The sequence below is a fragment of the Hypomesus nipponensis genome, chromosome 12, assembly GCF_054491055.1.
Source record: "Hypomesus nipponensis isolate SF chromosome 12, ASM5449105v1, whole genome shotgun sequence".
In the NCBI taxonomy this organism is placed as follows: Eukaryota; Metazoa; Chordata; class Actinopteri; order Osmeriformes; family Osmeridae; genus Hypomesus; species Hypomesus nipponensis.
In genome coordinates, this window is record NC_140372.1 from 6,210,001 (window position 1) to 6,235,246 (window position 25,246).

Sequence of the window (25,246 nt, forward strand, 5' to 3'; positions counted from 1 at the left end):
TAAACACAGGGGGGAGAGGGGGAAGGCAGGGAGGGAGAACAGAGAGATGGAAAAGGCTACAGGACATTGACAGAAGGCTTGATTAGGCTTGGCAGTAATGCTGTGTGTGTATGCAGCCTTTAAGTGACAGAATTCCCCCAGTGTCCCAGTGTGTGCGTGTCCCAGAGTGCCTATGTCCGTGTGTGTGTGTGTGTGTGTATGAGCGCGCGTGTGTGACAGAGAAAGGGAGAGAGACAGAAAGAATAAGATCAAATGAACCCAGATAAACCCTGGTTGTAAACATATGTGAGTGAGACGATCAGTTGCCTTACTTGCAAGAGGAATCGTTATCTCTCTTTAGACATGAGGAGAGCAGAGCAGAGAAGTGCTGACTGATCGGTTAAGATCACACCCAGTGCACATTTTTCGGAATGTCTTTTTTTCTGTTCATAGAATGCCTTCATGTTTTTGTTTGTTTTTGCTCGTGTGTGTGTCTTCCACATTTCCCTACATCTCCCGCCCCCCGTCTCTTAATCGGCTGAGGGGGAGTCCACACCCCTCCTCTCTTCAATTCCCTTCATTCTTCTCCTCCCTCATCCCTTCTCCTCCCCTTTCCCCCTCTTCTACCCCATCCCCCCGCTCCCCCCATCGCTGTAAACTGGGTAGACGCCAGTCAGGATTCCTCCACAGCTATGAAACTCTAAACAGCTCCTGAAAGGTCTTTATGGTCATCTGGGCGGCTGCTGTAAAGAAACTGGGGAGCGGGAGCATTTAACAGGGGGATGAAGACCGGTGGGAGGAGAGAGGAGGAAGAGAGAGAAAGAGTGGGGGAGGAGAGAGGAGGAGAGAAGAAGTGTGATGAAGGAGGAGGATGGGACAGAAACATGATTCTCCAGCACACTGATACACCTCACATCACGTATTACACACAGTAACACACAGCTGTCTATTTCCCCAAAGTGTGTGTGTGTGTGTGTGTGCGTGTGTGCGTGCGTGTGTAAGTGTATGTGTGTGATGTCTAACCCCCTCATGTCTCTGTCTCTCAGGGGTTCGTCTGGACAGGGTGCGTGGAGGACGACAGAAGTACAAACGCCGGATAGATGCAGAGAACAGCCCTTACCTCAACCCTCAGCTGGCCCTGCCTCCTAAAAAGCCATGTAAGCACACACACACACACACACACACACTTGAGCACACACACACAGAATAATAGAGGTTACAATCAGTCCGGAGCTATATTATACTTCAACTCTGCACATGCAATAACCACCAGTTACACAACAGGTAGATACAAACACAGAGGGAGAGAGGAAAGTCATAATCCGGATTAAATCCAATCTGGCAGAGACATCAAACTAACGTTGGCATTTAGTCTGCATCTCTCTCTCTCTCTCTCTCTCTCTCTCTCTCTCTCTCTCTCACTTTTACTCTCAATCTTGCTCGCTCTCTCTCTTTCTCTTTTTCTCTCTCTTTCTCTATTTCTCAGCAAACAGAGACAGGCCTCCCTATCCCCTGCTTAACAGATTTGTGTCTAAAGCTTTGCTACTTAATGCTAGAATATTCTCCTGATTCACAATATGCTGCCCTGCATGAGAGCTGCAGCAATCATCAGAATAATTACAGAAATTACATTAGGAATGTGGCCTTACACACACACACACACACACACACATTCACACAGACACACCAATACGCACAGACAGACCAATACACACAACACCCACACAAGCACTAACAAACCGAGAAACAGGCAAAAACACACACCAAGGTGCACACCCACATTCACAGAAAAACAGACAGACACCCACACACACTGATCCCTCTGATCCGTCGTCCGCCTCGCCAGCTTTACGATCTCTCATCCTGACCCAATCCCTCCCTCCCTTCCTGCCCGCGCCTTCCTCCACCTTGCGTAGACCCATCACCCTGTTTGAGCACAGGACAAGGCATCTTACCACAGCATAACATAGCATCAAGTAGTTTAGCATACCCCAGCAGGCCATAACATAATGTATTACAGCGCAGCAGAGAGCATCAGTAACAACATCTTTATTTTAAATGTTCTCTTCTCTGCTCTTCTCGTCCCTTCCCCATGATTACCTCTCCTATATCAACATCTAAAGATCTCAGGACATCAGAGCAGGAAATACAAGAGCCATAAACAGGGATAGATAAAGATAATAGAGATTCAATGAGCCAATGAGATTATCCGATATCAGACCAGAGCAGCCCGTGGACCTATCAGAGCCCATCTTACTCATCTAGCGCCAGACAATGTCATTGATTATCGGAGACTAACATTGGCTGTGGCTTTGGGAATCAGCTTGCATTGATTCTAATTAGGGAAACATTAGATCAGATTTGCCCCAAATAGAGCTCTCCTCCCTGCATAGAGGGGGCTGGGTAAGACCCTGGAGTCTGCTAAGACATGAACATACCTCTCTCTCTCTCTCTCTCTCTCTCTCTCTCTCTCTCTCTCTCTCTCTCTCTCTCTCTCTCTCTCTCTCTCTCTCTCTCTCTCTCTCTCTCTCTCTCTCTCTCTCTCTCTCTCTCTCTCTCCTTTTATCTCTCTATCTCCTGTCTGCTCTCTCTCTTTTGCTCTTGTGCCATTGTCTCTGTTCTTTCTCTCCGTGTCCTCCTAACCCTCTCTCTCTCCCTAAATCCATCCCTTCCGCTCTCTTTGTAACTCATTCTCTCTCTCTCTTCCTCGGTTTGTCAATCACTTCAACCCCCCTACCGACCCCTTAACCCCCCCCCCCACACACACCTCCCCCCCACCCCGTGTGTTGGGGTGCAGAGTCTCCTCCTAGTCATTTCCATGGGTGATTAGTCAGGAGAGGAGCGTGAGGGGAGAAGCAGGTCTGGATCTAATCACCCAGAGAACACTCATCTGCTGCTGCTCTCATCCTACCCATGTTGGTTCTAGTCACCTCTACCAACACACACACACACAGATATACACCCACACACAGAACCACACACACACACACACACACACACAGACAGAGATATACGGCCACACAAATACACCCGCACATGCAGAAGTTCACTCATTGGTCCATACTGTATGTGTGTGCGTGTGAATGCGTGCATGCGAGCGTGCGCGTGCCAGAGTGTGTTAACCCTGACCCTGTCTCTCTCTTCTCTGCCCTGGTCACCCAGTTCCCTTTGGCTGCCTTGCAGATAACAAGATTGTGTCCCACCTGCTGGTGGCTGAGCCAGAGAAGATCTACGCCATGCCAGACCCCACGGTGCCCGACAGCGACATCAAGGCCCTCACCACGCTGTGTGACCTAGCCGACCGGGAGCTGGTGGTCAACATAGGCTGGGCCAAGCACATCCCAGGTAGGGGAACACACGCACACACAAATATGCAGTATATGTGTATACACAGATACACACTCTCACACACATGCATACGTTGATGTACATAGACACACACAAACACAGTGTATAAGTTGAAACATTTAGACATGTGTATACATACACACACTTGCAGTACTCTGTTTAAACACATACACACACAAATACACAAATGTATTCACATGCACACACACCTGCGCACACATTCAACATATTGGTTCACACAGAGCCATTACCCCTTGTCCCCCACCATCCATTCCCTCTGACCCGCTCACACACACTTCCGCTGAACTCTGTTGATGGCTCTCAAGGAACATTCTATTCTCTCCTAAACACACAAACACACACGCGCACACACACGCTAGCTGACACAGATTACGTGGGTAGATTCCCAACACTAAACTCCTAAGAAGTTGATTGCTCTCAAGGAACATTGCCTTTTCTCTTTTGCACCCACCCAGCAACTCAAAACACACCCACCCAAACACATGCACTCACACACTCAATCAATCAATCGAAAACAAACGTTTATGTTTAGGAGAAAGTAATGCTTCTTCTCTTGTGGTACCTTTCGAAGCTTCTCCTCTCCTCCTGCCCTATCACCTGTCTTCCTCTCCTCCTGCCCTATCACCTGTCTTCCTCTCCTCCTGCCCTATCACCTGTCTTCCTCTCCCCCTGCCCTATCACCTGTCTTCCTCTCCTCCTGCCCTATCACCTGTCTTCCTCTCCTCCTGCCCTATCACCTGTCTTCCTCTCCTTCGGCCCTATCACCTGTCTTCCTCTCCTCCTGCCCTATCACCTGTCTTCCTCTCCTCCTGCCCTATCACCTGTCTTCCTCTCCTCCTGCCCTATCACCTGTCTTCCTCTCCTTCTGCCCTATCACCTGTCTTCCTCTCCTCCTGCTCTATCACCTGTCTTCCTCTCCTCTCTTTTACGGCACTTCCCCAGCCTACAGGAAAGGCCATTTCTGTTAATCTACTTAACAAAGCTGTTCTCTTCCTCTTCATCTGAGTGGGATTGAATGTGACTGCAATGTGTGTGTGTGTGTGTGTGTGTGTGTGTGTGTGATAAAGAGAGAAAGAAGGAGGGGGAATAGAAAGCTAATCCAGTTTCAGAGTAGTGTAAAGGCTAGCTGTGACGGGTTACGATGGGAAACTGAACAGATTAGCACAGATTAGGGAGAATTGAGTCAGTTTAAACCTAATAGGAAAGAAGTCTCCTTTTGAAAAACAGGCATGGTAAGCTGGGTGTGTTTGTGTCTGTAAGTGTGTGTCTTTAAGTGAAAGAGTGTGTCTCTAGGTGTGTGAGTGTGCGTCTATTTGTTTGTGTGTTTTTGTTTTAGATGTGTGTACGTGTTAGAGTACGAGAGTGTGTGTGTGTGTTGTATTTCTGTTTGCTGCGAGCAGCAGAGATATCAGGGTCTCTCTTCCACTCTGAGAGCGCCGGGTGCGGAGCGATTGCTTGGCGGAGGAGAGATGATGCTGTGATTAGACGACAGAAGGCAATACAGCTACAATGGAGGATTCAGCTCTTCATCTCCCCTCTGCTCCCTCGCTCCACTCATCTCTACGTGTGTATGTGCTTTTAGATGTGTGTGTGTGTGTGTGTTGGCATGGGTTGACATTGCATCCAGATGAAAAGCTAGGTGCCCCTAGCAGTGATATAATCCTCTCTTTCTCACACACACACACACACACACAGGAGTTGAGGTGATCTACTGTTCACTCACGGAGAAAGAGATTGTTACACCTCTCAGAGTGAAATATACCTCCTCCTCATTCTCTATCAGACTCTAACACACACCGGTCTGCTGACCTGCCTGACACACACACACACACACACACACACAGAGACTCATGTCTAGATGCTTACAAACATCCAACATGAGTCTACAGTAAAGCAAATATTTACACACTGAAACAACCAGCATGGCTGTCTCTCCCTCAAATCACATCATATTGTTAGTGTGTGCGTATATGTTGGCGTGTGTGTGTGTGTGTACGTGTGTGCGTTTGCGCAAGTGTGTGTGCGCTCACACGCCCACGTCCGCGTCTGGCCTCCTCCATGCTACAGTAATTTTTGTTAATCAAATTGATGAAGGCTCCGTCTCTCACCCTCAGAGAGCCCCGACCAATTTGGGGCTCATGATACGGCCGCCACGGCGCTAACAGTCGTAACAAACTGTCAGGCGGCGGAGCGCCGGCTAATTTGACGTCGTTAGGAGGGCGCCGTACGGTGGCTAGGAGGCCCGGGATGACGCTTCGTAGCGCGCGGGCTCAGTTGCCGTCTGCAGCCGCGGGGAGGCAAATTGTAAACTAATTTAAACATCACTCAGCGTTACCGGGGCGACCGCAAAGACAGGCTGGGAAGATAACGAAGCCAGGGGTTTCTGTGTGAGCGTGTGTGTGTGTGTGTGTGTGTGTGTGTGTGTGTGTGTGTGTGTGTGTGTGTGTGTCGCACTTAACCACTCTCAGCTCCTCATCTCGCCGAGCCGTGCGACACGCTACGACCCACACACCAAACACACACTCTCTCACCTTTTTGATTTGTTTTCTAATATGCTCAGGCTGGATCCCTTTGCGTGTGTGTGTGTGTGTGTGTGTGTGTATGTGTGTGTCATTTACATACTTATATAGCCTATGCAAACATTTGATATGCCATTAGGAGTGTAAAACTAGGTTCTTCCACTGACAAAGCCTTTGCTGGAAAGAGAGAGAAGGCAGCGGACGGGGTTGAGGGAAAGTAAGAGTGGGGGAGAGAGTGCAGAAATATAAGACGCACTTATGGCATTCAAACCAATGCAGGATTTGGAAATATGATATGAACAGGGGTATTAAAGCAGTGAATTGCCTTCAGTCTCCATAAATGTGGATTAGAATGGAGGATCTCATTTGGGAGCTTTACTCTCATTCAGAGAGCCACTTTGGTAGAATATTAATCTCTGTTTCACAATGTAAGGGGGGAGTAGCTGTACAACAGGCTCAGGGGTGAGGCATGGGGGGGGGTACGGAGGATGGGGTGTGAGGGTGAGGGGGGAAGGACGACAAATATTTTAAAAGGGAGGCACAAAAAAGAGAAAAAAGAAAAGGCCATTCAAGAAAGACTTTTATCTGTCAATAGAATTAGTCTCCAATCGCTTCCCTCTTCATGCCTCTTTCTTCCTTTCTTCCCCTACCTGTCTCTCTTTTTCTCTTTTGTTCTCTTTCTTGTTCCGTTCTCACCCTCTCTCTCTCTCTCTCTGTCGCTCTGTCCTTCCCTCCCTCCCTCCGCCCTGTGTCTCTCCCCCTCTCTCTCTTCCTACGTCTAGTCTAGGCGGGTGAAATAAAAATAAATGAATGTGAGCTGTCACGCCGAGGGCCCGACATGCCTTATCTCCCCGTACAAAGGCAGCCAGGCACTACTTGACTTGACAAGCCGGTCATATGAATGGACAGGGGCCCTTTAACACTGTCTGCTTAGCATGGCGGGGCCCCTGCCATTAGCTAGCCTTTATGTAGGGGGAAATTGCTCGCTCTTCTCCCCTATTCTCAGGCCTCTATCTCCAGCCTGCGCTCAGTCTTTCATTCCCTTCCTATTTGGCCCCGCGCTGGATAAGCGCGTGCTAACACAATATGATTGAGCTGTAAAATGGAAGCCTGTCTGTTCTAATCTCCTTTATGTAGATACTCAGGCACTTCCACTCTCCACTTCATCTCAGCTCGCACTCCCTCCATCTCTCTCTCTCCCTTTCTTCCTCTCACCCTCCATCTCTCTATCTCTCCCTCCCCCCCTCCATCCCTCTCCAGCTCTCTCTCTCACTCCCTCTCTCTCCCTCTAACTCATCTCTATCTCTCTCCCTTGTTTTCCCCCTTTCTCTCTACCTCCCTCTCTCTCACACTCCCTCCATCTCTCTGGCCCTCCCTAAGAGAGAGAGAGAGAGAGAGAGAGAGAGAGAGAGAGAGAGAGAGAGAGAGAGAGAGAGAGAGAGAGAGAGAGAGAGAGAGAGAGAGAGAGAGAGAGAGAGAGAGAGAGAGAGAGAGAGAGAGAGAGAGAGAGAGAGAGAGAGAGAGAGAGAGAGAGAGAGAGAGAGAGAGAGAGAGAGAGAGAGAGAGAGAGAGAGAGAGAGAGAGAGAGAGAGAGAGAGAGAGAGAGAGAGAGAGAGAGAGAGAGGGGGGTCTGATGGAAAAATTCTCTGATTCGCTGGCCCCTATCACACACTCAACACACTTAACACACATACCCCCTAGGCCAGAGACAATAGGAATTAGTAACCTATAACCTCTGACCTAGATGTTTGTGTCCCCTCCCCTTCCCCTTACAGCCACCCACCCTGTTAATAAGTCACCCAGTCACCCAGTCAAGCCAGTCACCCAGCCAGACAGCCAGCCAGCCAGCCAGCCAGTGCCCCCAGCCTGACACTGTGCAAATATTGATTAATAGAAGCGCTGAGCTCCTTTTAGCAAATCAAATGTTCTCTTTTAGCAGCCTGGGGTTCCTCTGGCCTCCATCCCACACAGGCAGTCTCTAAATTATACCTGACACTGAAACGCTGTGAGGAGGAGCATGTGTCTGTGCCTGAGTGTGTTTGTGTGTGTGTGTGTGTGTGTGTTCGTGTGTGTGTTCGTGTGTGTGGGGGGGTTGGTTAGTTGAGGAGGCTGTATCCCATGTGTGGTTTTATCAGGATTAAATGGTTTGAACAGTGACACTCGTTGGACAGACATATATACACAGACAGATGGTCAGACAAGCAGGCAAGCAGGCAGGCAAACAGGCAGACAGACAGACAGACAGACAGACCGACTGGTCAGGATGACATCAGTGTGTGTGTCCATGGCTTTTAATGTCTGGTGATGTCATCAATCAGTATATTGGTCGTTCGGCTCCATGTGAACTTGGCTGTAAATCACATGTCACTCAATGAACCAGTGGCATCCCTCTGTTCCTGTCAGTCAGTTCTCCTCTTTCTCTCTCTCTCTCTCTCTCTCTCTCTCTCTCTCTCTCTTTCTCTCTCTCTCTCTCTCTCTCTCTCTCTCTCTCTCTCTCTCTCTCTCTCTCTCTCTCTCTCTCTCTCTCTCTCTCTCTCTCTCTCTCTCTCTCTCTCTCTCTCCCAGTCTCCCTCTCCCTTCTCTCTCTCCCTCTCCCCCTCTCTCTTCTCTTCTCTCTCTCCCTCTCTCCTTCTCTCTTCCTCTCTCTCCCTCTCTCCTTCTCTCCTTTTCCCACTCTTTATCCCTCTGTTTGCATATCTACTCTAGGGTTTATAAGTAGCAGCATGTTAGCTGTAGTATGTTGGCAGTAGCATGTCTGCTGAAGCCTGTTGGCATTAGTATGTTGGTTGTTGCATGTTGGTTGTTACGTGTCGACTGTAGCGAGTTGGTTGTTAGTGTTGACTGTAGAGTGTTGGCTATAGCGTGACTGTTGCCGTGGCAGCGTTCCAGTGACATGTTGTCTGCAGTGCAGGTCATGACTGGTAGATCTGTCCTCATTCTGTCTACACAGGCAAGTTCACCGTGACAACCACCACATGCTTCACGTCTGACACACATACATGCAAACACACACACACACAAACACACACACTTGCTGTCTCTTTTATTCACAGCTACAGTACAAGAGACGCACTGGGTTTGACACCAGGTGGCAGCCATAGAAATGCACACACACACACACACACATTTGACTGGACAAGTGAGGCAGTTGGAACAGCAAGTATACCAGCAGGAGACAGTAATGGTGGGGCTCATTCTAACCTTGATAGAACATATTTAAATGTGCAATTATCGTGTGTTTGTGTGCGTGTGTGTGTGTGTGTACTAACTCCCAGCCCTCCACTCTGATTTCTCAGCACATCTTCGCAGATCTTTCATAGCCAATCCAGTCGCGAAGTCGGCTCATCCCTGCACTGACAAAGGCTTTGTCCACTGCACAAACAAAACAAACTGTGTTTGTGGATGAATACAAATATTGATTAAATCCAATTATCAAAAGAATATTTGATACGAGGGCCTGATATTTGGATAATGTTATATGCTTTGCATTCTTTATTGAATGAAACTTAATACGCATGTCAGCCTGGGACTAGGATCTCTGAGAACAAACACCACGAGCTCTCTCCTTCCCCCTCACCACATCCTCTTCTACTCTCTTCCCCCTTTCATCTCTCCTCTACTCTAATCTCTTCTCACTCTCTGCCGGCTCTTTCCTTTCTTTCTTTCTTTCTTTTCTTCTTTTCTCTTCTCTTCTCTTCTCTTCTCTCCTCTCACCTGTCTATCCCAGTAGAACCCTGTGGAATGTTCCTCAGATGGTGTTAGACTCTGTTGCCAGGGTTGACAGTTGTCTAGCAACGCCCCCCCCCCCCCTACATTTACATACTGTACATAATGTTAGGTACATTGATTCACTCACACACACACACACACACACACGCGCACACAGACGCACACTTCCACACTCTCTCTGAAGGCACGTTTGGCCTGTGGTGACTGTTTGCACGCCGACCTGTATTTGTTTTCTCATCACTGGGCTGCTGTCGTCTCCTTGGTGATCGTCCGTGGTTACACTGAGTCCCAGGTCTCACTCTATAAAGGATGCATTTGTCTAATAAAGTTGAGAGCAGCCAGACCTACACACACACACTCACATAATCACTCACACACAAACACACACACACACTCACAGTTAGGTTATCTTGGGCCCATCGGGTAACACTTCGAAGCTGACACACACCCTATGCTTGTAGATTAGAATGACCTGACACATGACACACACACATGCACACACACACCAGTCTGTCGGGGACACACACACACGCCCATCTGACACACACCTGTCTGATCCACACAAACACCTGTCACCTGTCTTAGCATGTCAGGCTCTTACAGGGAACCAGCCAGCACTCGGCAGAGAGGCAGAGGGCTGTCCGATGTGATTGCCTGTGTAAAAAACAAGGCATTATCGCTCATTTCATCCTTGTTATTAGTTTGATTACATTTGCAAATCAAATCAATCCATCAGGCAGCGAGGGAGTCTCATCCCTGCAATCTGAGGGCCCCTAGTAATCTTTATCTAATAATATGCAAATATGCCTCGTCGTAAGTAGCCAATGAATCATGACTGTGTCCCAGGCTATCATTACACATCAGAATGAACAGACAGTCTTTACTATTTTCAATTTGCAGATTTGCTGCAGTGGAATAAAAAGATAGATAGGTGTAATTACATACAAACTAAACTCTATTTCGAATCACAGCCGCCGCAAACGCTCACATGCACATACACGCACATACAAACATAAACTCACACATACATACACAAACACATGTACACACACATTCATACTTACATGCAGACACATGCACATAAATATGCACACACACACACACACACACACTCACACACAGCAAATCTACTGGAAGGTGGAACAGGCTTGTCATCGCATCACATTATTTCTGCCGGTTCATGCAAAGTTCACAGACAAGCATGAAATGGCTATCGTCTCTGTCTCTCTCTCTGTCTCTCTCTCTCTCTCTCTCTCTCTCTCTCTCTCTCTCTCTCTCTCTCTCTCTCTCTCTCTCTCTCTCTCTCTCTCTCTCTCTCTCTCTCTCTCTCTCTCTCTCTCTCTCTCTCTCTCTCTCTCTCTCTCTCTCTTGCCACATCCATTCTTCTGCCCCCTCTCTTTCCCTCTTCCCTCCATGCTTCCCCATCCCCTCCTCCATCCCTCGCTCCAAAATAATAGTTTGTAGGGGGCATCCTTTCCATCAGGGAACAAGCAGGCGAGGAAATGGGATTGGGGCACGTCTGTCTGTGAGCTGGGAGGACTTATAGCTTCCCCACGGGAAACAACCTAGGAGCCCCCCAAACCAGGGGTGTCCTCACGGTGTTTGTGTGTGCGTTTGGGGGTGTGTGTGTGTGGGGGGTGGGGGGGTGGGGTGGTGGGGATGGGGGGGGGGGTCAATATTGGATATGATAACAGATAAGGGAGGAAAACAAGATGGACTGTGAATAACTGTGTAACCTATGAATTCAATGATTAGACATGTTTTACCTTAGCACTCGGTTGAGGACCATGTGTGTGTGGGGTATGTCTGTATGCGTGTGTGTGTGTGTTAGTGACATATACATGACAATGTGTGTATGAATAGAGGTTAAGAGCTAACAGGTCTTCTCTCGTTGTTATGGTAATGATGACAGCTGTCTTTTGTTATCCTCTCTATTGCTCACCCACTCTCTTTTCTTTTCTCTCTCGCTCTCTCTGTCTCTCACTCTCTCTTTCTCTTGCTCTCTCTCTCTTTTTCAATCTCTGTGGTTGCAGCACAGAACAGTTTTAGAAACTTCTCGTAATTATAAAGGATGAATTTAGACACACACCCTTTTTCATCTGTCTTTCTCTTTTGCTTCCTGTTTCAAACCCAAATTCTCTATTTAACCACAGTATGTCCCCCCATTTTTCCTTCTTGATCCATTCTCTCTTTCATTTCGCTCCTCTCTCTTTCCCCCTTTCCTCCTTCCTCCTCTCTCCTTCCTCTGTCTCCATCCTTCTTTCTTTGAGGGTGATCTGGCGTGGCGAAGCTCCCTTGAGCTCTCTTCTCTGGGACAGCCACCATGTTGCTTCTTCTTCCACTTTTCTCCTCTCACCCTCCTCCTCTCACCCTCCTCCTCTCACCCTCCTCTCTCCTCCTCTCACCCTCCTTTCTCCTCCTCTCACCCTCCTCTCTCCTCCATCCCTTCATCTGGGATATTGCCATCGCCTCGCTCCACTAGCTCATTTTAGCACTCATCCCTCTATCAGCATATTCCTTTCATTCTCCACTCCCTCACCTTTCATGCTTCTCTCTCTCTGTCTCTCTCTCTCTCTGTCTCTCTGTCTCTCTGTCTCTCTCTCTCTCTCTCTCTCTGTCTCTCTGTCTCTCTGTCTCTCTCTCTCTCTCTCTCTCTCTCTCTGTCTCTCTGTCTCTCTGTCTCTCTCTCTCTGTCTCTCTGTCTCTCTGTCTCTCTGTCTCTCTGTCTCTCTCTCTCTCTCTCTCTCTCTCTCTCTCTCTCTCTCTCTCTCTCTCTCTCTCTCTCTCTCTGCGGGTCCTGATGGAGGAGAAGAGGGGAGTGATTTTTCTTCCTCGGCCAAGTTAGAGGAGAGCAGCAACCTAAATGTCTGAAACACAGGGACGTCAGAGGCCCAGCATCCACTGCTCTGATCATGCTGTGCGTGTGTGTCTGTATGTGTGTGTGTGTGTGTGTGTGTGTCATATGTGTGTGTGTGTGTGTGTGTGTGTGGGGGGTGATATGTCATCATCTAGGACTGCCAGTTTCCAGCTGTCTGATAGTATTACCATAGGTCTGTCTGTGTGATCCACATCTATTGGGCCATGCATCAGTGCACACACACACATGGCGATAGGGAGATAGATATATGCTATCACACACACACACACACACACACATCTTTAGATCTTTCTTACTCAATCAGAACAAGCTCACACACACACACTATCCCCAGCAGTTGTGTTGGTGGTCTAGTTTGTCTTGATCTGTGGTTTCCTCTGTGGGCAGCAGCTATTGCAGCTGGCTGGATTGGTAATTATTTGGACCTGATAGGTGTTCATTGTATGTATGTATGTATGTATGTATGTATGTGTGTGTGTGTGTGTGTGTGTCTGTTTGTGGGAGTCTGTGTGTGCACATGGCTGTCGGTGCATGAGTGTGTGGATGTGCATACTGTGTCATGCAAGTGTGTGTGTGCATGCTTGTGCATGCATGTGTGTGCATGTGTGTAGTCCATCAAAGCGCACCGTGTGGTCGCCAGGCTACTGGCCGAGTCTGATGATGACATATGAGCTCTCCGTCTCTGTAATGGCTGTAAAATCTCATAATTACACAGCCTTTATTGCTATGCATAATGACCCTGCGGCAGTATGGAACAATTAATTAAGCTTTTCTGCCATGGCTTTTTCAGAAATTAAGAGGCGCTCATTGCAGTGGAATGGGGCAATGCCCCGTCCTGAAAGCATTAAGGCTTACTAGATAAGGCCTCTGTCTCAGTCTCTTTATATAGATATATGTATCCTTCTCTCTACCCCCCCCCATCTCTCTCTGTGTCTGTACCCACCTTTTTCTCCTCTCTCCTCTTCTCCTTCCCCCCTCCGCTGTCCTGCCTTTCTCTCCTCTCCTCCTTTTCCCCGCTCCCCACTCTTCCCCTATTCCTGTCCTCTCCTCCTTTCCTCCTCTCCTCACTCTTCCGCTATTCCTGTCCTCTCCTCCTTTCCTCCTCTCCTCACTCTTCCCCTATTCCTGTCCTCTCCTCCTTTTCCCCGCTCCTCACTCTTCCTCTATTCCTCTCCTCTTCCTTCTTTCTTTCCTCTGCTCTCCTCTTCTCCTCTTTGTTTGTCTCGGTGCTATGTTTGTGCTGGCTGATCATATTTGAGTTCTAATCCCTAAATATGAAATTAATCCAGATGGACCGTCCATAGTCCATCAGGGGGATCAGGGATTTGATATCTAAAATAAACACACATATATATAATCTGCAGGCTTGTGTGTGTGGGGGGGTGTTTGTGTGTGTGTGTGTTTGGGGAGATCTTGTTCTTAGAGGATAATCTGAAGACGATCGATAGGCTGTCACACACCAGTTAATTGATCAGTGAGGGAAAATGAATTAATCCCTGTGAATAAACCAACCTGCCCCCCTTCCCTCACATACACACACACAGACCACCTCTGCCTGTTTTTGGCCTCATACTCACCCACTCTCTAGTTTGTCATCCTACAGCTTCTCTTCCCTTTCACCTCCTCTCCTCCTCCTCTTGACATGTGGGGGAAGGGGGTCGGGAGAGGGGAGAAGGGGGAGGGTCTCGCGCTGTGGTCCTCAAAGGCAACTGTCGGCACGGTGACGTGTTTTTGTGCTTGTGTCTGGACTCCCATACTTGGGAATGTGTGTGTCTGTGTGTGTGTGTGTGTGTGTGTGTCTAAGTCCCTGAGTCGTGTGTACACATCACTAATTCTCCTAACAGAAATTTCCCCACACAGGGTCAGTCCTGCTGACATCAGCACTAAACAGACTGAGGGGGTGGAGGGGGGCTGGAGGGGGGATGGAGGGGGGATAGATAGATAGATAGATAGTGAGAAAGAGAGACGTACCCTTGGTCTGTATAAAGAATATGAGGACAGAGGGTTGATCTGTCTCGGACCACTCCTAGAATGATACCTTCACTCCACCTCTCCTTTCCATCTCTTTTCCATCCTGCTGCTCTCTCTTTCTCTCTCTCTCTCTCTCTCTCTCTCTCTCTCTCTCTCTCTCTCTCTCTCTCTCTCTCCCTCTCTTGCTCTCGCTCTCGCTCTTGCTCTCGCTCTCGCTCTTTCTCTCTTTTTCTCTCTTTTTCTCTTTTTTTCTCTTTTTTCTCTCTCTCTCTCTCTCTCTCTCTCTCTCTCTCTCTCTCTCTCTCTCTCTCTCCTCTCTGCTCTTGCTCTTGCTCTTGCTCTTGCTCTTTCTTTCTCTCTTTCTCTCTTTCTCTCTTTCTCTCTTTCTCTCTTTCTCTCTTTCACTCTTTCTGTATCTCTCTCTCTTTCTCTCTCTCTCTTTCTCTCTGTCTTCCTCCCTCTCTCTCTTTCTCTCTCTCTTTCTCTCTCTCTTTCTCTATCTCTCTGTCTATCTCCTTCTCTCCATGAGGGAGAAGATGACAAAGACTCTCAGGGTGTAGAGTGGGTAATTAAAATGTAAATATTGATATTTTATTATTTGAAATGTCTCCCCAGTAACCATCTTAATGTCACTCCATCTGTCGTCTCCACGGAGACCAGGGGCTTTACTGCAGCCGGGGGACCTCGGCGACCGGCCCACACCCCGGCAGCCTGCCCTAGCGACGCAGCTGTAACCCTCCGCCTGTTGTCACATCTCCATTCTGGGTCTAATTAAGTGTTAAAGTAGGGTGGACACACAACCCGCACACACGCGTGCACAACCATACACATGCGCACGCATACCAACCTTGTACATACGCGTGCATACAGGCATCTCTCACCAAAGACTGGTGTACACACACTCAGAGACACACACATGGACACACGCGCGCACGGTGCGTTGATCCTGCCGCCTAGTTGCCTGGGAATGTTTAGTGTTAATCTGCGGTGCAGATCGTCAGTAATGTATGCAATTAAGGCAGGGTAAGGCTCATAATTAGCTCCATTAGAATGAAGCTGCCTGCTTTGACTGCTGTGAGAGTCTGTCTGATTAGAAGAGGCTGCCGCGGGGGAAGGGGTGGATGGGGGAAGGGGTGAGGATGGAGGGGGGAAGGAGACAGGGATGAAGGGGAGGGAGAGAATGATAGAGAAGGGATGGGGGGAAGGAGGGAGGGAGGGAGGGAGGGAGGGAGGGAGGGAGGGAGGGAGGGAGGGAGGGAGGGAGGGAGGGAGGGAGGGAGGGAGGGAGGGAGGGAGGGAGGGAGGGAGGGAGGGAGGGAGGGAGGGAGGGAGGGAGGGAGGGAGGGAGGGAGGGAGGGAGGGAGGGAGGGAGGGAGGGAGGGAGGGAGGGGACAATAGAGGGGGATGTGGGATGAGGATGGAGGAGCAAGGGAGAGGGGGATGATGGAGGGAAAGGGGGAGAGGTAGAGTGGGAAGGGGAGAGAGAGAGCATGAGGGAGGGAGATGGCCAGTGGGAAAGGAAAAGTGAGTGAGAGAAAGGCCAGCAACTACTCCATTTCTTTGAACATCTTTGCCTTTGCAGCATGCCCTCCAACACAGCCAACACAAACGCCTCTTTCTGTCCTACTGGGCTCCACACTGTTCTGGCATCTAGCATTACAGGGGCGTCCTGCTCCAGGGTGTTGAAACCTCGAGATTAGACGCTTCTCCAGCAAGTTTGTTTTCTTGTCGCTTCCCATCTCAATGTAATTGGGTCAGGCAGTGTGTGTGTGTGAGTGTGAATGTGTGTGTGTGTGGGCGTGAGTGTACGTACATGCGTGCGTGCGCATGCGGCCTATTTAATGGCACGACACCTACCCCCTCGTGGGTTTAGACTCCACTGTTCCACTGGATAGTTCAGCAGTCACATTTAGCTCGGAGCTGGAGGCTGTGTTCCAGAGCTCACCTTTAACAGGGTGTAGAACCCCTATCTCACCTCCTCCCTGTACTCCCCCCCAGCACCCCCCCCCCTTCCCCCAGCCCCCCCCCCCCCCCCCTCCCCCCACACCCAGCCCGTCCCCCCCCGGCACCCCCCAGCAGGGTGTCAGGTTGGAGCTGGTCAGAGCTGGTCAGAGCTGGTCAGAGCTGGGCGCTGTGTCAGTGTTGCTGCGTCTGGATGACAGAGTGTGAATAAGTGTGCAGAGTGTTAATAAACACATCACCCAACATCAGAGAGAGCACACTGGTACCTCCTCTCACACCTGTCACTGCCACACCCGCCACAGTCACACACACACACACACCACAGTCACACACACACGTACACACACTATGGTCACACACACACACCACAATCACCCACACCTCATGGACTCACACATACCACACAGTCTCACAAACATACCACAATCCAACACACCATAGTCATGCACACTCACACACACAATATGCAGTGTATATCCTGACTGCACATTCGCCCTGCAACCATGAGAAACCTCTTAGGCCAGGGATGTGTTCATATACTGGAGTTTGTCTGAATGAGAGAGAAGGCATGAGTTAGAGAGAGAGAGAGAGAGAGACAGACAGAGAGAGAGACAGACAGAGAGACAGACAGAGAGGGAGGGAGGGAGGGAGGGAGGGAGGGAGGGAGGGAGGGAGGGAGGGAGGGAGGGAGGGAGGGAGGGAGGGAGGGAGGGAGGGAGGGAGGGAGGGAGGGAGGGAGGGAGGGAGGGAGGGAGGGAGGGAGGGAGGGAGGGAGGGAGGGAGGGAGGGAGGGAGGGAGGGAGGGAGGGAGGGAGGGAGGGTACAGAACAGGTTAAGTCTGCATGGCTGCATTGCAGCCTCTTTCTGTCAGAGCAATGCACGGCACCCCCACACACACACACACCACGTTTCTTAAAACACCCACACACCTTTTACACTAACAAACACACTCACCTCACACACACATACTGTGCACAAACACTTACACACATGCACACACACTCTTATCGCTCCTGATAGGAAGATTGTGGTGCACACACCAAGTCACACACACATGCACACACACACCCTCTCTCTCTCTGTCTTTGACTGAAAATGTCTCTTTAACAATGTGAGGTGAGGTGCAGTGACAGAGGGGAAATGCAATTAGAGTTAAAAGAGGGTGTCTTTTGTAAAACAGAATCACTACTATAAAAAAAGCTCTGTTATTCTTCCTTTTTCTATCCCTCTCTCCTTCCCTCTCTCTCTCTCTCTCTCTCTCTCTCTCTCTCTCTCTCTCTCTCTCTCTCTTTCTTTCTCTCTTTTTCTGCATCTTGCTCTCTCTCTCAATATCTCACTCTTTCCTCTCTCATTTGCTCCTTCTCTCCTTCTCTTCTCATCTTCTCTTCCTCTCTTTCTCCCTCTAACTCTTTCTTTCTGCTTCTCTTTTTTTCTTTCTTCCCTTATTCCTCCACCCCCAGACGTCAATAGCCCCCTCTACCTCCATCATCAGCACTAAATTCACATTGATGCTCCTTCTCTCCTGCTGCATCGATCAGACCATGAGAACTAAGATGTGTATCTGTTAATTAATGCCTCCCCAAGAAGCATTTGTATTAATCAGGCAGATAAGAAGAATTGGATGCTTGCTTGGTGTGGACAGCTGTAAAAGCCCCCACACCCCCACCCCCCTCCACACATACATAGACACACACACACACATAGACACACACACACATAGACACACAGACACACCCGATAGCATCATTGGACCTCAATAAAAAAGAAAAAAAAGTTCCACCTTCCACTCAATAAACTAATCATGGTGCTTTTAATTATTGGTGTGTGTGTGTGTGTGTGTTTATGTGTGTCATATGGGTATGGTAAGAGATGCATGGAGATTGGGGAAAGTGTTAATGTGTATCTAATTGTTTACATACAGCAAAGTGTGTGTGTGTGTTTGCGTGTGTGTGTTTGTGAGTGCACACTAACAGGGGATGAGAGCCCCCAGGCAATATAGTCCATCCATCTGCCATGCCACACCACACACACACACACACACACACACACACACACACACACATATACACACTGCTATCTTTTATATCACCGCAATTGTATTTACTTCTGAAAAGACTCACAAACATGCTCCTTTTACCTTGGTTGCCCTGGAGACTGGTTGTGTATATAGTTTATGACCTCAGTTGACCCCACTCCTCTGAGTCCTCCTCTTCTCCTCTCAACACAATACTTACTCACTCATTTCTCTCTCTCTCTCTCTCGTTTCTCTTTCCATCTAACCATGTCTCTTCTTCTCATCTTTTCCTTTCTTTCCTTATACCTTTGTGTGTGTGTGTGTTAATTTTAGCCATGCCAGATCTCATAGCCTGACCCCAGAGGAGAGCTGCATTATGGACCCCCTTAAGAAATTCACCCATAATCCCTTTTGATGATTTTATTAAGTAGTAGTGGATGTGCTGCCAACTGGCTCTGCCTTCTCACCCTCTTAGTGTGTGTGTGTGTGTGTGTGTGAGTGTGTGCATGCATGTGTGTGTGTGTGTATCTGTATGTGAGTGTGTGTATGTGAGTGTGTGCATGCGTGTGTGTGTGTGTGTGTGTGGGTTTACACCAACTGTTCCTGAGTCCCCCCCTGCTAATGTGATCAGAGATGTTAACAGTTGAGGATAATAAATTAGCAGTTGTTACAAACAATAGCCTGGGACCTGCACATAATGAGTCGCCTGCCATCACTGATCATCTCTGGAAGAGATAAGGATACCACGCTGCTCACACACACACACACGCTGGCGCGCGCACACACACGTTCACCGCCATCTCAAGAGGAGCCTCATCACAACAGATGTTGTTGGATATGAATCTTTTTTTCTCATCTGTCTGTTTGCCAAATGCCTAAGCTGTGTTGTGAGAGCACACACACACACACACATTTACTCAATACACACACACACACTCACACATGCATATGGGCTCCGACAGGTGTGCTCACCTGGATTGCTCTCTTTGCTTGACTGCAGAATGCTTCTTAAGACAGATGCCCACACACACACACACACACCCACACAGATGCACACACCCACACACACACACACACACACCCACACCCACACAGATGCACACACCCACACACACACACACACACACACCCACACACACACACACACACACACACACACAAACACACAGATGCAGGTGTGAATGGGCAGGTGTATGAGGAGAGATGAAGACAGCTGTGAGGAAAGGTGTGATCAGCCAGGTGTTCCATTATAGGGCTGACAGAAAGAGCGAAAGAAGGAGAGGGGGAGCGATAAACAGAGAAAGTGAGCATGAGCAGATAGTCTCTGTGTCATCACAACCAGACTAGCATCTTCAATCCAGACCCTAACAGAGAAGCATCCAGAAAAAGGGGGAGAGACGATAAAGGAGGCAATGTAGAGATTGCCCGGAAAGGGGGGAAGAGGAAGAAATTGAGGGATGGAAGTAAGAAAGAGTAGGAGTTTTGAGGCTAGCAATTAGTCTTTGAGCTGTGGTGATGGCTAGCATTGATCCATAGGGTGTGTTGGGGGAGATAAGACCTGCACTCCCCAGAGGAGAGCCCCAGGTGCTGGGTAGAGGAGGAGGAGGAGGCCCCTGGTCAGTCTCGATGTGTGGGTGGAGACTGGAGCATTCCTCGGCAGCACACGGCATGAATGACAATGACGTCTAACCAAGACAAGCCCAGCCCTCGCCTTCACTACTACACCACCTGTACCTAAATCAAAGAACGTTCTACGTAGCAACGTGTTAAGTCTAAATACCTCTCTCTCCCTCTTTCTTTTCCTCCTCCCTCCCTCCCTCCATCCCTCCCTCCATACCTCTCTCCCTCTCTCCCTCCCTCCCTCCCTCCCTCCCTCCAGGTTTCTCCACCCTGTCGCTGGCAGACCAGATGAGTCTACTTCAGAGTGCTTGGATGGAGATTCTGATCCTGCGCGTGGTGTACCGCTCGCTGTCCTTCGAAGACAAGTTGGTGTACGCTGAGGATTACATCATGGACGAGGACCAGTCCAAGCTGGCGGGTCTGTTGGACCTGAACAACGCCATCCTGCAGCTGGTCAAGAAGTACAAAGCCATGAAGCTGGAGAAGGAGGAGTTTGTCACCCTCAAGGCCATCGCCCTGGCCAACTCAGGTAGGGATGGTCGGAAGGATTGGCAGATGCAGCGATGGATGAATGAATGGAGGAATGCAGAGATGTATGGCCCTTGCTTTTAGGGGTAGGAACCACCAGAGAGAGAGAGAGAGGAATGGAAAGAGGGAAGGTTTTATGTTTATACAAAACAATTTAGCTGCTTTATTGCGTGCCCCACCCAGACACATGCGTCTGAGGACAGGAACACAACTGTAACAGAGGTCAAACATCAAAACTATGCTTTACCGTGGACTACGCCAAGCAACCTGTGTCTATAACATTCCCAAAGAGGTTTCTTTCTAAATCAAATACAACATTAATCTCACTAAAAGAGAACCATTTCATAAATGTAACACAGATCTCTCCAAGGAGTTTTGATTCCTACGTCTCAAATACATCTAAGCCCAAAACGAGCACCAGGAGAGCTATAAAGAATAAAGATGATGGTCTGGATGGGGAGTGTGTGTGTGTGTGTATGCGTGTGTGTGTGTGTGTGTGTGTCGGCAGGAAAGATCTGAATCCCTGTTCCCAGGGGTCTCATTGAAGCGGTACCTTCAAAGGAAAGGTTTAGATACATCACCCTCATAGCAGACACACACACACACCCACACGACCACTACTACAACCAAAAGACAAACACCTTTCATGCATCCTCACAAAGGCACAGTGCTTGCGGGCCCTTTTCAAAATTAGCATAGCCGTCTCCTCAGAAGCCTGTTAAATAAGGTGCAATCATTAGGACCCCGCCTGTCAATAAGACTCTCTGATGTCGTCCGGAATCGACATGTCCCACCCCCCCTCTCCCAAACCCCCCCCCCCTCTAGCCCCCTCAGACCCGCCCCCCCCACACCTCTCTTGACCCCATCTTTGAACTTTATCTTGGTGGCAGGCCAGTGGGTCTCCCTTTAATTACAAGGAGGAAACTGTCAATAGAATCTGTTAAATGGGCCGCAGCGCCAGGCCTGAATGAGAGGACGGCTCCGTGTTCTGATTCTCCAGGCTGCTCTGGGGGGGTATTGACTCTTTGTTTTCTAAAGGGGGGGGGAGGATAAGGGGTGTGGGGGGGGGGTGATATGTGGCGATCAATCTCGGAGCGAGCTGGGGCCTTGTTGAAAAATGAAAAACCTGATTGGACCTGCCGGCTTGGCCCCCAGGCACGGCTCACTATTTGGCAAGCGTGCGTGGGCCGGCCCCTTCTGCCACAAAGTGAACCCCAGAGGGACGTCTGAAGTCTGAGTGTGTGTGTAGGTGTGGGTGGGGAGGGGGGTGGAAATTGAGGAAAATTTGTTTTTTTAATTGATTTTGTAATTAACAGTTTATCAGTGTTGTCGATGGAGAAGACTGAGACGGATAGCAGCAGGGTTCCAAGACTCAAACACAGTTTAACTTCTACTTTGGAAAGAGACGACACGTGTCCGTGTGTGGAGCGTTCAAGTGTTCGTCCTCTCCTGTTTTCCGACATATTCAGACCACAGTCCCATCCGCTGTCTCGCCAGCTCGATGGAGACTCGAAGCAGAGCTTGTCGTCAGAAACATCTGCTTTTTAACATATTTGTTTATTGAATTAGCTTCCTCCAGCTTATCGTGTGTTTGCGCTGGCCAATGGCGTGCCACTACAACAGAAAGCTACCATTAGCATTTTGAAGGGCACTGACACTAATTAATTCCTGGGATGCTAATCGGCTGCATTAATAATGGGAACCCTAAGAAATGTTGCTGAACGTGCACCACATGTAAAGACTAGCCACTGAAAACACACACTGCCTGGCTAAATGAGTAGAAAGACGTGTTTGTGTGTGTTTTTCAGTGTGTGTGTGTGTGTGTGTGTGTGTGTGTGTGTGTGTGTGTGCGTCAACCTCTCCTCATTAGCTACATGCTAGGATAATAGACCACTGTATTTCCTTCCAATTTACTCCAGGTCACACACACGCACACTACTATACATACTCACACACACATACACTACTATGCACAGCTGTCTATCACATACACACATTTCCACATTAAAACACACACACACACACTGAACAACAGCTGTCACTCTAGTATATTGTGTAGTGCGGAGTTTCATAAAATGTAAAATCACATATTTAACTCCCAAACCATTTAAACCATTACAGGTTTTATATACCTTTTCTCCCAAGCCCAAGAGTTTTACACAATATTATATTTACAATCCCTCAACATTCTTCAAAATCACATCAAACATTTCCTGGTTCTACACAGGCCTCAAACAAACCGTCTATGGTGTTTGGCGCATACACACACACACACACACAGACCTACACACACACGCACACACGCACACACACACACACGTAGTAGTTGGAGTAGTGCATTGATCTGTGCATGATCTAGCTGTCAGACAGACTGGCCCCTGCATACTGATCCTAGCATTACATACAAGGAATCGACACTGTGTGTATAAGTGTGTATATGTGTGTGTGTGTGTGTGTGTATGTATGAGTGTGTTTACTATTCACCTTCATTTATTTATCATGCTTGTATCATCTTTATCATGTTTCTTGTTTGGGACTCTCGGTGCTACAACTGTCGAACAGGAGCCAACACAACCGTCTGCTGTTAGGTGTGTGTCTGTGTGTGTCTGTGTGTGTGTGTGTGTGAGTGAGATAGTCAGATTGATAGAGCTGCTGCCTCTGCAGACCCTCTGAAAGGTGTGTGTAAGCAGTTTCCTGTCTGTGCTCCTGGCCAATCACAGGTCACCAAAGCCCCTGTGACGGATGACTGAGAGCTTGCTGTCAGACTCTGGGATCAGAGCTCTTTCTCTGTCACACACACAATTCTGAGCACAGACACACACAGACACACACACGTTTCAAACAAATACTGGAACACTCGCACAAATGTGTTTGTTTCCAGGACAAATAATATGGCCAATGTGGGTTGTGTGTGTATTTCTGTGTTCTGTGAAGTTTTGTGAGGAATTAGTAGGAAGTGGGATTTTTGAGACACATCACACATTGTGGATAAAGTATTGACCCACAGCCCTAGGTCAGAGACAGTGACACACACATTCTCACACACACACACACACACACACACACTGACTCCAAACCAGGCACACATACCCCTCAGCTTGCAATAGACCCATTCCAGTTCATCTGTTTGTGCATCGATGGTGTCCTGTGTGTGAGTGTGTGTGTGAGTGTATGTGTGTGTGTGTGTGTGTGTCTGGCTTCTCTCTGTGATCCCCTATTGATAGCTGACCTGTGATTATTATTTAACATGCATGCTTCTATTGATCGGCACCCAAACATTGATCCTAGTTTCTGAGCTAAAGGCCAACACACATTAAGACATTCATCCCTGGGGGAAGCCATGCTGGTGACAATGCACACACACACAGACACACGGACACACATACACACAGGGATCTGCAAACACACTTATACAAGGGAAAGCAAGCAGACAACACATAGAGAACAAGTGAACATTCACACACAAATCCTTGTACACACAGACACAAAATGTTTTATTGTCCAAAGTACCCAACCCACCAAGATTCACTTCACCCCCACAAGAAAATTGTGTGTGTGTATGTGTGTGTGTCTTGTAATAAGCTATGCTTGATGCAATGCAGTGACACACCCCTTCTTTAGAGCTCTTAAATGCACTGGAGCTGATTCAGTATGCAGATGAGCTGTGCATGACATCACCCCTGAGACCTACTGAGGTGTCTCTCTCTTCCTCCCTCTTTGTCTGTCTGTCTCCCTCTCTCTCTCTCTCTCTCTCTCTCTCTCTCTCTCTCTCTCTCTCTCCCTCCCCCTCTCTATCTCTCTCTCCCTCTCTGTATATCCCTCTCTCTCTGTCTCCTTCTCACTCTCTTTTCTCTCTCTACATTGCACCTTCACATTACTTGTTAGACTTGTGTAAATCATCAGTGTTGCTCAGCTTTATGTCGCAAAACAGTTAAACCTTCTTTTTCCACTTTCCTCCCCCTCCTCCCCCTCCACTCTCCCCCTCTCTCCCCTCTCCAGACTCCATGCACATAGAGGACGTGGAGGCAGTGCAGAAGCTCCAGGACGTCCTCCACGAGGCCCTGCAGGACTATGAGGCTGCCCAGCATGCAGAGGACCCCCGGCGGGCAGGCAAGCTGCTGATGACCCTGCCCCTCCTTCGCCAGACCTCCACCAAGGCCGTGCAGCACTTCTACAGCATCAAGCAGGACGGCAAGGTCCCCATGCACAAACTGTTCCTGGAGCTGCTGGAGGCAAAGGTCTGATGCCCCCCTTCCCCTCCACCGAGTTCCCCATGACAGACAGAAACTTACACCTCTACACCCCCCCCCCTCACCCCCTTCAACGACTCCTCCCTCCACCCCCTACGCCTCCGCCCCCGAAGAAGAGTGCCAGCCATAACCCCCTGTAACATCCCCTTGATTGTGCCCACCTGCCCACGGCCCTGGCCCCTACCACCACACTCCAAGAGAGATTGATGGGGCTTCCCCTTTGAACTTTGACCCCCTGACCCCTGTCAGTGCGGGTCTGACGCTGACAGGAACCGTCTGCTAGTGGTGCGTGGGGGGGGTTCTGTTGTGTAAAAACTATAAACATTATAGACATGACAACCTTACCAGTGACAGTGAGGACAGTGAAGCCCACAGACTATGACCACCAGGGTCACATATACATAATAAGAAATATTAAGATGTGATT

General features: G+C 48.9%; 1 protein-coding gene across 2 annotated transcripts in view; it reads left to right on the forward strand.

Moving 5' to 3' along the window:
* Positions 1-24,813, forward strand: part of esrrga (estrogen-related receptor gamma a) — a 47,758-nt gene extending 22,945 nt beyond the window's left edge. The window contains exons 4-7 of one of the 2 annotated variants that reach the window (XM_084667707.1): positions 1,026-1,136; positions 3,142-3,324; positions 20,301-20,570; positions 24,569-24,813. In XM_084667707.1, coding sequence (XP_084523833.1) covers positions 1,026-1,136; positions 3,142-3,324; positions 20,301-20,570; positions 24,569-24,813 — 809 coding nt within the window. The remainder of the gene's footprint in view (positions 1-1,025; positions 1,137-3,141; positions 3,325-20,300; positions 20,571-24,568) is intronic. The other variant, XM_084667708.1, reaches the window with a different exon arrangement.
* The last annotated feature ends 433 nt before the right edge of the window (positions 24,814-25,246 follow it).